This window comes from Crinia signifera, chromosome 4 (genome assembly GCF_055691185.1).
Source record: "Crinia signifera chromosome 4, ASM5569118v1, whole genome shotgun sequence".
Lineage (NCBI taxonomy): Eukaryota > Metazoa > Chordata > Amphibia > Anura > Myobatrachidae > Crinia > Crinia signifera.
The window spans coordinates 302,971,782-302,985,666 of record NC_139220.1 but is presented as its reverse complement, the minus strand read 5'-3'; the positions used below and the strand labels follow the sequence as shown (position 1 = coordinate 302,985,666).

Here is a 13,885-nt window from a genome sequence, read left to right as displayed (position 1 = left end):
ACCAGCAGTGCATGTTTTGCAGGTCTCCTCACAGAATCACATGTGAGCTAATTAGCTCCATCTGTGTAGCTTTTAAAATGTGTCAGTGATTAATGAGTGCAGCTGTGCAGCATCTAGGTTGTCTGGAAAATGTGAACAGTTGGTAGCTCTCGAGGGCTAGGGCTGGCTACCACTGCTGTAGGGGAATGGGGGAAAATTTCACATTTGTAATTCTGCATTTTATTGGACTCCAGGATTACATTTTATAAATGCTACGGTCATGAGAAACATCGTGTCATTCAGGTTTGTACAAACATTTCACTCATGTTACAGTAATTATATCTGTATAATCATGTTATAGCTTAGCAGTGAATAAATGATATGCACCTGTTGATATGTAGATCAGGACGTTCTGCTGACTCTCTGCCTGGACAATAGGTGACTTCTAAACAAAAGGTCCCATTGGTGACATAACAGGAGGCCAGAGGCTACCGCTGCTGTGATCTAATTACAATACAAGGTGCCAGGGTGTAATTAGCATTTCCCATTGTAGTAAGTGACCGTAGGAATATTTACACCTTATTTGCAAGACAATGAGCTGGGCAGGAGAATCTGACTGTGGTGAATGACTGTATACTAATGTTATGTGACCCTAATTTACATGTCACCTCTCAGTGTAAGAATTCCTGCAGGGCATCCTGGGAACTACTGGGGAGAGATGGGGAGGAGTGACTATAAATAGGCTGTATCAGGCCATTGGGATCTGATGGAGGAGCTGCTGGATCAGTTACTGACTGGAGAGCTGGGAGGACGGAGGAGTAACAGAGAAACAGGATCCCCAGAATAAGGTAATTATATTATACATAAGATTATACTGATAAATGTGCAATACATTTTAGATATACATTTGTAGATAATATTTTTTAGCAATTGTAAATAGATTTACATCAACATTAGTTAAATAGTTTGTCTAACAATATAACTATATATAATAGTATGAGATACTGTAAACTGTATTTTCTATGTTTGGCATTATATAGTTATTGTATTTTAAAACAACAAAATAGAATTAAAGATATTCCACATTTGTTCCCCTTCATATATAATAACCTGACACACAGTATGTGCAGGACACTATGTTGGAGATGCCACCTTTATATACAGTAACCTGATACACACAGTAATATGTAAGATACTATGATGGAGCTGCCACCTAGATACCCCTTTATATATACTAACCTGATACACAGAGTAATATGTAAGATACTATGATGGAGCTGTCACCTAGATACCCTGCATATATACTAACCTGATACACAGAGTAATATGTAAGATACTATGATGGAGCTGTCACCTAGATACCCCTTTATATACTGTACTAACCTGATACACAGAGTAATATATAAGACACTATGATGGAGCTGCCACCTAGATACCCATTTATATATACTAACCTGATATACAGAGGAATATGTAAGATACTATGATGGAGCTGCCACCTAGATACCCCTTTATATATACTAACCTGATACACAGAGTAATATGTAAGATACTATGATGGAGCTTTCACCTAGATACCCCTTTATATATACTAACCTGCTGCACAGAGTAATATGTAAGATACTATGATGGAGCTGTCACCTAGATACCCCTTTATATATACTAACCTGAGGCACAGAGTAATATGTAAGATACTATGATGGAGCTGCCACCTAGATACCCATTTATATATACTAACCTGATACACAGAGTAATATGTAAGATACTATTATGGAGCTGTCACCTAGATACCCCTTTATATATACTAACCTGATGCACAGAGTAATATGTAATATACTATGATGGAGCTGATACCTAGATACCCCTTTATATATACTTACCTGCTGCACAGAGTAATTATAATGTATTTATTATAAAAAGTATCTTACACTGTATATTCCATTACAAACAACCATACTAGAGCTGGCTAATAACAGCCAAGCTTATAAACAATGGATTACTGTATAGCAGTGTCTTATGTAGGATCTTATCAAACTTCAGATATATTTTTTTAGATTCATGCAAAATAATTTTGAAACAGATTGAATGTGGGGAACACAGGATAGTTCAGAGTCAAAGAAGAGATTATGGCAGCGATTTCAGGTTTGTAAGTACTATTGACTGGTGGCACACCCCCACACCCAGAGTAACAGGGTCATAGAAATTAGGGCACACATTCGGTATGTTTCTATGGAAAAAGTGTCTTTTAATGCTTTTCGACACTTCGTTTAACACACACATGCAAAGAATCCTAGACAAACAGGTATAATAATGAGACATGTAGGTTTAAGGATATGTTCCAGCACCAAGTGCTATTGTTCAGTCTGCTGCAGTATAACACAGCCACAATCCAATATGCTTCATTGTACAGCTAATTCACTTGTCTCTGGCACTAATATGGCTCCAGCCTACACACTGGTCACTTTTTGTTATCAGTGCCATGAGCAAAAGAAGGATGAGTTTTAAACCCTCACATTCAGTGGTCATTAGATCAGTGTAACCAGGAATACCTGGCTTTTATACAGGAGATTTTTCTGGATTACCAGTGTGCTGGGTCGCTGCCTTAGGTAGTGTTGGAGGGTATGACTCACCTTACATACAAAGCACAAATTCGAACAAGAAAATACCAACACTGTCCTCTAGGCGCTGCTCAACAAGGGTTATCTCCACAGGTTCTCAGGACAAATACCCAAAAATAAACAGAAAATAACAATAGTGTAATACTGTTAAGGTGGATTAAATACAATCCTAAATCAGTAAAGATAACATCCAATCCTTAATGGACATGGGGGGACTCGTACCCTTTCAGTTGGTCTACTTTGCACAATAGGCAGAATAGTGTAACACAGGCGTCCCTGCAGCCTCCTCTGGTGTCAAGTCCCAAGTCCTTAGCCCTCTGCTCAGGCCGTGGAGCAGAGGGCTAAGGACTTGGGACTTGACACCAGAGGAGGCTGCAGGGACGCCTGTGTTACACTATTCTGCCTTTGTTGTCTGCATTTTCTGTGTGGACAATATCATTTGGTGAGAGTCCTATGTATCATATGCCTGCTATATGTATTTTTAATTGTTTGTGAATAAAGCGGTATTACACTATACCAGCTTTTTTATTTCATATGCTACAAGTGAAAAGTGGACCACGTGGGAATCATTCGGTGATTTGACCGCCCCCTACATGCTGTTTCAGTCTACCTTAAAAAAGTAGACCAACTGAAAGGGTACGAGTCCCCCCATGTCCATTAAGGATTGGATGTTATCTTTACTGATTTAGGATTGTATTTAATCCACCTTAACAGTATTACACTATTGTTATTTTCTGTTTATTTTTGGGTATTTGTCCTGAGAACCTGTGGAGATAACCCTTGTTGAGCAGCGCCTAGAGGACAGTGTTGGTATTTTCTTGTTCGGAGGAATACCTGGCATTTCAAACCTCCTGCACAGGATTTTGCTCTAGTGTCCCTTTGATGGAGAGGATCCCATGGGAATGTGGGAAATTCAAGTGAGAGGTGACCCATCTTACCACAATATACATATATATATATATAAACCTGCGGATATCTCTGCACTTCAAAATGATCTTAATAAACTAGATGAGTGGAAAAAAAGTGTAAGATGAGGTTGAATGTGGATAAATGCAAGGTTATGCACCTTGGGAGACAAAACCAGTGTGCTAGTTATAACCTAAGCGTGGAGGCATTGGGAAATTCAGTACATGAAAAGGATCTAGGAGTCCAAATAGACAACAAACGGGTGTAGTTCTCAATGTCATATAGCAACAAACAAAGCAAACAGAATTCTAGCATGTATAAATAGGGGTATGGAAACTAGGGACTCAAAAGTAATTATGCCACTGTACAAAGCATTGGTTAGACCACACCTTGAATACGGAGTACAATTCTGGGCCCCACACTATAAAAAATACACCATACAATGAAAAAACCCAAGGAAGAGCAACAAAGCTAATAAAGGGAATGGAGAATTGAAGCTATAAGGATAGATTGAGAAAATTAGGACTGTTTACACTAGAGAAGAGACATTTAAGGGGGACATGCTCAACATGTACAAATATATAAAAGGCCAATATAAGGAACTGTCAAACACCCTTTTTACTGCAAGGAAGGACTCTAGGACTCGTGGGCACAAGTTTAGATTAGAAGAAAGAAGATTTTGTTCCCTAAGAAGAAGTAATTTCTTTGCTGTCAGGGCAGCCAAACTATGGAACTCTCTTCCTGGTGAGGTGGTGTCGGCTGACACAATAAATACATTTAAAATAAGGTTGGACAAACATTTATTGGTTAAAACATCCAGGGGTACGAATAACAATCATAATATGTATTTAAAAATATCAGTATATACTATATAAACAAGGGATAAACTATGAAAACCTAGGTTGAACTTGATGGACGCAAGTCTTTATTCAGCCTTATCTACTATGTAACTATATATGTAATACAGTTTGAGTATACCTTATACAAAATGCTCGGGACCAGGAGAATTTTGGATAATGGATTATTCCATATTTCGGAATATTTTAATATTTCAATGATGAGGTATCTTGCATTTATGCTGTAAATATACATCAAACACTTGAAATAAACACAAATATATTTTATTTGTGCATAAAACAAGGTTTCAAAACCTGAAACAAAGTTTGTGTACAATCTCAGCCACTTAATTTAAATGCCAAGCAATCATTGTCTTGCACATATATAGTGGCAGTTATATATCATTCCCTCAGTAGTGCTGTTTTTGTTCACTTTCTGGAATGTATGGTTTTCGGAATGATTTGGATAACGCATATTTGAATACGGGATGCTTAACCTGTATCATGTTCTTTCTATACAGTAGCACTGAAACTGTAAAAGTTGATGTACTTCAGTAACTTTTTTATTTTTTAATATAATCTTTATCTGTCATACAGGACATTTTAGAAGACATTGTGGAAATGGACATTGATTTCTGATCAAATCAACTACAGACGTCATTTCTCCTGACACCTCTGGTAGTTTCATAAAACTGTTATTTTGTGGATAGGAGAAACCTTCTACAGCTAATTTGTTTCTCATCTAATACATGATGAGTCTGACAGGAGAGAGACCACATCTGTGCTCTGAGTGTGACAAATGCTTTACATGTAAATCTTGGCTTGTCATACATCAGAGGACTCACACAGGAGAGAATCCATTTACATGTCCTGAGTGTAGCAAGTGTTTTATTGGGAAGCGGCATCTTCTCAGACATCAGAGGAGTCACACAGGAGAAAGACCATTTACATGTTCCAAGTGTAGCAAATGTTATAGAGAAAATAAACAATTTCTGAGTCATCAGAGAACTCACACAGGAGAGAAACCATTTACATGTTCTGAATGCAGCATGTGTTTTTTTAACAAGCAGCAACTTGTCAGACATCAGATGAGTCACACAGGAGAGAAGCCATTTAAATGCTCTGAATGTAGCAAGTGTTTTACAGAGAAGATGAAACTTGTTGTACATCAGAGGATTCACACAGGAGAGAAACCATTTACATGTTATGAATGCAGCAAGTGTTTTACCAACAAGCACCACCTTGCGAGTCATCTGAGGAATCACACAGGAGAAAAGCCATTTACATGTTGTGAATGTAGCAAGTGTTTTAAAACTAAGCAACAACTTGTTAATCATCAGAGAATTCACACAGGAGAGAAACCATATAAGTGTTCTGAATGCAGCAAGTGTTTTGCACGAATATCACAGCTTGTCTGTCATCAGATGATTCACACAGGGGAGAAACCATTTATATGCTCTGACTGTAGCAAGTGTTTTAACAAAAAGCATCATCTTGTCAGACATCAGAAGATTCACACAGGAGAGAAACCATATAAATGCTCTGAGTGTAACAAGTGTTTTATCCAAAAATCAGAACTTGTTGTACATCAGAGGATTCACACAGGAGAGAAACCATATAAATGCTCTGAGTGTAACAAGTGTTTTATCCAAAAATCAGAACTTGTTGTACATCAGAGGATTCACACAGGAGAGAAACCATATAAATGCTCTGAGTGCAGCAAGTGTTTTATCCAAAAGTCAAATCTTGTTGTACATCAGAGGAATCACACAGGAGAGAAACCATTTACATGTTCTGAATGCAGCAAGTGTTTTATTACAAATATAACACTGCTAAATCACATGAGGAGTCACTCCAGGGATCTGATCGAAAAATGTGCCACTTAAACTTGTATCACCTTGATATGTTTAAAAATGAAGAAATGTTTATTTTCTGAATGAAACTTGTATTTTCTATCAATTAATTGTGTTAACAACTGGAGGATAAACCAATGTAATGTAATAAACAATGTATAGGGTGAAACCCCCCAAAATTGCCTGAAATGCTTATTTGTTTGTAAATATAATTTGTCACATTCCCCTGGCATAAGAGGGTGCTACTACTGACACCTAATATAATAGTACACAACAAGCAGGAGAGAGAGTAGCAGTTATCTTGTTGTATTCCAAGTGGTTTATCGTTTATTGGGTTTTCATAAATGCAGGATAACCCAATTGATAAAAAATCTGCAATATATTAAAGCAGAAAATATAGCATTGGGATTATATTCACAATTATTTTAGATCTATGTAATTGTATCATACTATAGTGGTGCCAGAGCACAGTACGCCAAAGTATAGTGGCCAAAGGAACAATGTCATGTTGTGTCAAATCATAGGGCATCTACGTTCCCCTTATGCCACCATATAGTGCATCCCAATTATATCTATTCCACCAAGTAGTGCATCCAAGTTCTCTGCATATCACCAGGTAGTGCATCCAAGTTCTCTGCATATCACCAGGTAGTGCATCCCAGTTCTTTTTATACAAACAAGTAGAACATCTAAGTTCTCTGTATGCAACCAGATAGTGCATTCCAGTTCTCTCTCTCTATACCACCAACTAGTACATCCCTGTATGCCAACAAGTAGAACATACCATTCCTCTGTATGTCACCAGGTAGTGCATCCCAGTTCTCTATCCCACCAAGTAGTACATCCCAGTTCTATGTGTGCGTTGTCTGTGTGCCACCAGGTAGTACATTCCAGTTCATTCTAATACATTGTGGTTTATTTTGTTCTCAGTATGCATTGTACGGCCCAGTTCAGACAGCCACTTTGATTAGACCATAGTTGCAGTATATAGTAATTCCCTAATTCAAACAATGCCAGTAAGTAGCGCCACACACAAAATGCCCTATTTTTGTCAAACCAGTTCATATTATGCACAAAAGAGAAAAAAACTGACAAAAAAATCAGTTATGGAGTGCTTAATATGAGTGTACTTAATGAAGAGCTGCTGCTTTGAGGGAGTAGTCGGCTCCCTAAATGAATAAAAAAACAACAGGAAGGATATAAAGCAGCGCTAAATATTTGTAAAAAAAATATATAACAAGTGAATCAATAAGTAAACATTTTAATGGCACAATGAAATTGATAAAATTGTAATTAAGAACATTGAAATATCGCAAATTCAAGGACCAAGTGCAATCACAATAGTGGTTAGAATTGTATGGATAAATGAAACCTGCACTGAAACGGGCTTAAAGTCCCTTTGGAGAAGTCCTGTAATGGATTTCAAATCCTGGGTACCACTGGAGGAAATGTCCTGTGGTTTTGGATGTGATAATTACCAGGTCTAGACAGCCTCAACCAGAATGTGGTTTGTATCCAGGTGTAAAAAGCAAGGTACTCCTCAGTAATGGGACATCCATTCAGATGAATCAGCAGGTGAATCAGCAAATCGGGGTGAAAGGTAAGTTCTTGGGTCACCAGCTCCTGAATAACACCAACGCGTTTCACTGAACACAGTCAGCTTTTTCAAGGTGTCTTGGTGTTGTGCCTGTCCTCATATTTGTACCTAGACTTCCTGTTAGGTCATTTGCATAATTGATTTGATTCACTTGTATAATATCACTAACATTATAGATACAAACTCGGAGACAGAACCATAATAAATAATATGTACTAAAAACAAGATCAAATTCATAATATACATAAAGAATGGACTAAAATACTTAAATATATCATTATGTAACCAATTACTTCCGGGTTTTTTCCGGGTTGGGTCTTAAATTGATGGGTCATAAATTGATAAGATATCTTTCTTTGATGAATAACTGCAAATAGATTAAGACCAGATCAAGTTATCACATATAGAGGATAGTCCGTCTTTACTTTAAGAAATTAAGATCATCCAGGAAATTGCAACAATTCTGAAGGTTTCAGCAAGTGCAGCAGTCACCCTACAGGGCTATGATGTCACCGGCTCCCATGGGGTTTCACCACAGCAATTAACAAGTAATAACAACTCATATTAGAGACCAAATAAATTATCCAATGAGTTTAAACAGCAGACACATCTCACCATCAACTGTCTATGTATGTGTAGAGCTAAAGGTGCCCATACACTGAGCTGATTATGATGAATCGGGCCATAAATTCGGCCCAAATCAGCTCAGTTTGATGTCCCCTCAGGTACGATACGCAGTCCCATGTGCAACTGACTTGAGCTGGTGGTCGGACCTGCTGCCCATCCGACCACCCGACCTCCCTCCCTGTGCGGCAGGGGTAGTGAGTATTGCATGCATTAAATTGCACTTATTGCATGTAAAAATGGCACAAGTGAGCATGTGATCCTCCTGGGGAGCTGCCGGGGGTGTCAAGGACAAACTGGTCTGACTCGTCCTTTGGACAAATTGGCCCAGTGTATGGGGGCCTTTAGGGCATCTATGAGATTATCAAATACTGATCTTGTATTGTCCTTTTTTGCACTTTCTCAAATATTTTTTGAATAGTAGAATTGGAATAAGCGCTACTACTGCTAATGATTGTACATGTTTGTTCCTGTTCCATAGTCTGATCCATGGCCAGGGAGGTCAGTATCTTTCTTGGGCCCCCCTTTGGCTGGCATGTATTTTTATTTTTTTAATTTCTTTTTAGCTAAAGGTTTTGTTTAGTGGGGTAGTGCTGCATCTTCACCTATCTGCTGATGCTTAATGGTGCTCAGCAGCGGAATCTGAGACACACTGACTGCAGAAGTGTGCAGTGCATTACTGGGAGATTACTAAATCCCATGAGACTTTGCTCAAGAGGTCAGAGGCTGAGAGGCTTCTGCTGAGCACTGATCTCGTTATGGGAGAGTTTTTAATCAAAGGCAGTGCTGGGCCTGTGAGGTCTCGTACAGGGCAAGGTACAGAGGGATGAAAACAGACTTTCCAGGTGGTGTATGTATGTATGTATGTATATATATATATATATACTAGCTGACCCGCCCGGCGTTGCCCGGGAAAACCTTGGGGTTTCTTTATTTCCAAAATTGCTGAAAAATGTCATCTTACAATATGCTGTGCCAAAGACCTAAGATTGTAATTTGTTATAGTTTCCACCATAAGGTTAGAATGTGTTTGCATTGATACTCAGTGACGGCAATGAAATCAGGTGTGGTGTTGTTGTTTGAAACACAACTCTTCTGAGTTGACTTGTATGTGTTGATGAATTCCACATCCACTCCTACTGTATGACATATCCTCCATCATCTGAGGGTCAGAAATCGGTACAAAATCAGAAAGGGACGTGGCCACACCTCCATTTCTATACTTTCAATGGTACAGTTTCTATGGTGTGTAATTACAGGTGCTGAGTGTGTGAAGACCGGGGTGGGCGTTACTTACCCCGCCATAATTAATTAAAAATTCACTGCTCCCTGCTACTGCCGCTCCCCTCACCGATCCTGCCTGCAGCAGTCTCTGAGGTCTGAAGATCTGTAAAGCACATGCACCGGGCATCTCTACCAGAGTGGGGCCGCCGCTGAGTGTGGGAGCAGGTCCGCGGGCCTGGCCACATGATGTCATAACCCGACGCATGCTACTCGCACCACTGCGAACGGGTGCAATGGGCTAAATTCTTCCCTACACCCGCTGGGCCAATCCACCGAGCCAGCCATCGCAATCATCAATGGGTGCATTGATAAGGTTTTGAGTGTAAGAAGTTGAAGAATAAGACTGAGATAAAGATCTGCCATGTTAAAGTGTACAATTTACTCAATAAATCGTGAAAAAATTATAAGTGTACATAGAAGTACAATCAAGAAATTAAAGTAGGATTAAAAAATAAGTTCTGATTCAAACTGATAATTGTTTGGATGGGGGTGGGTTGTGAAACAAATCTATAGGTGGGGGTATGGATATTGTGGGAATAATCGGTGTTTGGTACACCTACAGGGGGCCCTCAATTGATGGGATTTTCACTACAGTGTTACGGTCACAGTGTCACCATAGGGGGATTCCCAATTGGGGTCCAGGTGGTCTTTTAGGGACCCTTTTCAATCCTATAGGTCTCTTCTCCTTGAGCTTACGGTCTCCCTTAATGATAGTCAATTACTGAGGGAGACTGTAGGCTCCAGGAGAAGAGACCAACGGGATTGTAAAGGGGTCCCTAAAAGACCACCTGAACCGTAATTGGAAATCCCCCTACGGTGACACTGTAGTGAAAATTTCTCATCAACCGGGGACTCCCTGTAGGTGTACCAATTATGCCTACAATATCCATACCCCCTCCACCTATAGATTTGTTTCGCAACCCACCGCCATCCAAACAATTATCAGTTTGAATCAGAATTAATTTTTTAATCCTACTGTCATTTCTTGATTGTACTTCTATGTACACATATTTTTTCACGATTTATTGAGTAAATTGTACACTATAACGTGACAAATATTCATCTCAGTCTTATTCTTCAATTTCTTACACTCATAACATTCAAACAAATACATGCAGCGCTCATGCCCATCGACCAAACATTATCTATGAACCAAAAGAGTCTGGGAAACCCTTAAGGCAGAGCAGTGCCTGATATCCAACTGACTAACAGGGTGAGTGCAGTGTACCCACTTTGTATTGATCAATGGGTGCATTGGCCAGGACAAAGATTTCTCAGTGCAACTGGCCGGGGAGCGCAGTGACAGGCTGGAGGACTGGAGAGACGGATATGGGGAACAAAGTAGAAACGGTACATTAGATACAGTTTTTATTTGCCGGTACAGACTGTAAAATAAACGGCAAATAATTTTTTGTGTGTTTGTGTGTGTTGTACTGTTTTTGTGTGTGTGTGTTGTAGTGTATGTGGTTGTGTGTGTTGTATTGTATGTATCTGTCCAATGCGTTAGTGTGTGAGGTGTGCTATGTATATACAGTATGTGTGTGTTGTGTCTTTGTGTATCTGTGCAATGTTTAAGTGTGTGTTTTGTGTGTGCTGTACTGTTTTTTGGGTGTGTGTGGTGAATGTGGGTGTGTTGTGCTGTTAGAGGTATGTTATGTGTGCGTTGTGTGGATCTGCCCTATGTGTAAGTGCGTAAGGTATGCTATGTATAAATCTGTGTGTGTGTAGTGTGCTGTGTGTATCTGTGCAATGTTAAAGTGTATGTTCTGTGTATTGTACTGTTTTGGGGTGTGTGTTGTAGTGAATGTGGGTGTGTGGTGTAATGTGAGTGGTGTGTTATGTGTGTGTGTTGTGTGTATCTGCCGAATGTGTAAGTTTGTGAGGTGTGCTACTGTACGTATATATGTGTGTAGTGTGCTGTGCGTATCCTGGCAATGTTTAAGTGTGTTTGTTGTACTGTTTTTGGGTGTGTGTTGTAGTGTGTATGGATTTGTATTGTACTGCATGTGGTGTGTTGTGTGTGTGTGTATCTGTCCAATGTGTAAGTGTGTGAGGTGCTCTACGTATAAATGTGTGTGTTGTGTGCTATGTGTGCGTATGTGGTGTACTGTGTGTGTGTGTGCGTGTACAATGTGTACGTGTGTGTGTGTTATGTGTGGTCTATGTATATCCTCAATTATTTCCTAATTGGTTAAAGCCTTCACCATAATGTTAGAATGTGTCTGTCATATTCAATGACAGCAATGAAATCAGGTGTGGAGTTGTTCCTTCATACACGGTTTCCCAGATCGTCGATCTTTTCTCCAGATCATCAATGGAGGAAAATTAAAACTTGGTGTTTTTTCAATTCTAAGTGAAATTTCCCAAAAACGGCTTCGAGGTGCACACCACCGGGTCCAGAGGTATCTTGTTGCCAAATTTGGTGTCTCTGAGTGCCACGGTGTGTCCGCAATGCGACGGACACGCACGCACGCACACACGCACACACACACGCACACAGACTCTTCAACTTATTATATCTATATAATAAGTTGAAGAGTCTGTGTGCGTGCGTGTGTGCGTGTGTGTGTGCGTGTGTGCGTGTCCGTTGCATTGCGGACACACCGTGGCACTCAGAGCCACCAAATTCTGCAACAAGATACCTCTGTACCCGGTGGTGTGCACCTCGAAGCCGTTTTTGGGAAATTTCACTTAGAAATTTAAAAAACACCAAGTTTTAATTTGCCTTAATTGATGATCTGGGAAAAGGATCGACGATCTGGGAAACCGTTGCGAAGGAACAACTCCACACCTGATTTCATTGCTGTCATTGAGTATGAATGACACATTCTAACACTATGGTGGAGACTTTAAACAATTAGGAATAAATGAGGATATACATAGACCACACATCACACACAAATGTACACATTGTACACGTGCACACACACACAGTACACCACATACGCACACATATATACGTAGCGAGCTTCACACACTTACACATTGGAAAGATACACACAACAAAACACACACATAACACACCACATGCAGTACATCACAAACCCATATACACTACAACACACACCCAAAAACAGTACAACAAACACACACACTTAAACATTGTGCAGATACACACACAAACATTGCCAGGATAGGCACGGCACACTACACTACACACAAATGTATACGTAGCGCACCTCACAAACTTACACATTCGGCAGATACACACAACACACACACACATAACACACCACTCACAATACAACACACACCCACATTCACTACAACACACAGCCAAAATCAGTACAATACACAGATCACAAACACTTAAACATTGCACAGATACACACGGCACACTACACACACACACATTTATACGTAGCACACCTTACGCACTTACACATAGGGCAGATAAACAGAGCACACACACACATAACATACCTCTAACAACACAAAACACACACACATTCACAACAACAAACAGCCAAAAATAGTACAATACACAGATCACACACACTTAAACATTGCACAGATACACACGGCACACACATTTATACGTAGCACACCTTACGCACTTACACATAGGGCAGATACACACAGTACACACACACACATAACATACCTCTAACAACACAACACACACCCACATTCACCATACATACCCAAAAAACAGTACAACATACACAAAACACACACTTAAACATTGCACATATACACAAAGACACAACATACACATACTGTATATTCATAGCACACCTCACACACTTACGCATTGGACAGATACATGCAACACACACAACCACATACACTACATCACACACACAAAAACAGTACAACACACAGAACACATAAAAAATTGACGTTTATTTAACAGTCTGTACCAGCAAATAAAAACTGTACCTAATGTACCGTTTTTTCTTTTTTCCGCATATCCGTCTCTCCAGTCCTCCAGCCTGTCACTGCGCTCCCCAACCAGTTGCACTGAGAAATCTTTGTCCTGGCCAATGCACCCCTTGATCAATACAAAGTGGGTACACTGCACTCACCCTGTCAGTTGTATGTTAGGCACTGCTCTGCCTTGAGGGTGTCCCAGACTCTTTTGGTTCATAGATAATGTTTGGTCGATGGGCATGAGCACTGCATGTATTCGTTTGAATGTTATGAGTGTAAGAATTTGAAGAATAATACTGAGATGAAGATTTGCCA

The 13,885-nt window shown here is 39.7% G+C and overlaps 1 protein-coding gene and 1 pseudogene across 1 annotated transcript in view; one reads left to right on the top strand and one right to left on the bottom strand.

Annotated features, from left to right (window-relative positions):
- The window catches only part of LOC146073256 (uncharacterized), a 211,251-nt pseudogene that overhangs the window by 68,549 nt on the left and 128,817 nt on the right, over nucleotides 1–13,885 (bottom strand).
- Nucleotides 1–13,885, top strand: part of LOC146072179 (uncharacterized) — a 112,793-nt gene that overhangs the window by 49,405 nt on the left and 49,503 nt on the right. Inside the window, exon 2 of the mRNA XM_083179509.1 lies at nucleotides 5,101–6,094. Coding sequence (XP_083035635.1) covers nucleotides 5,101–6,094 — 994 coding nt within the window. The remainder of the gene's footprint in view (nucleotides 1–5,100; nucleotides 6,095–13,885) is intronic.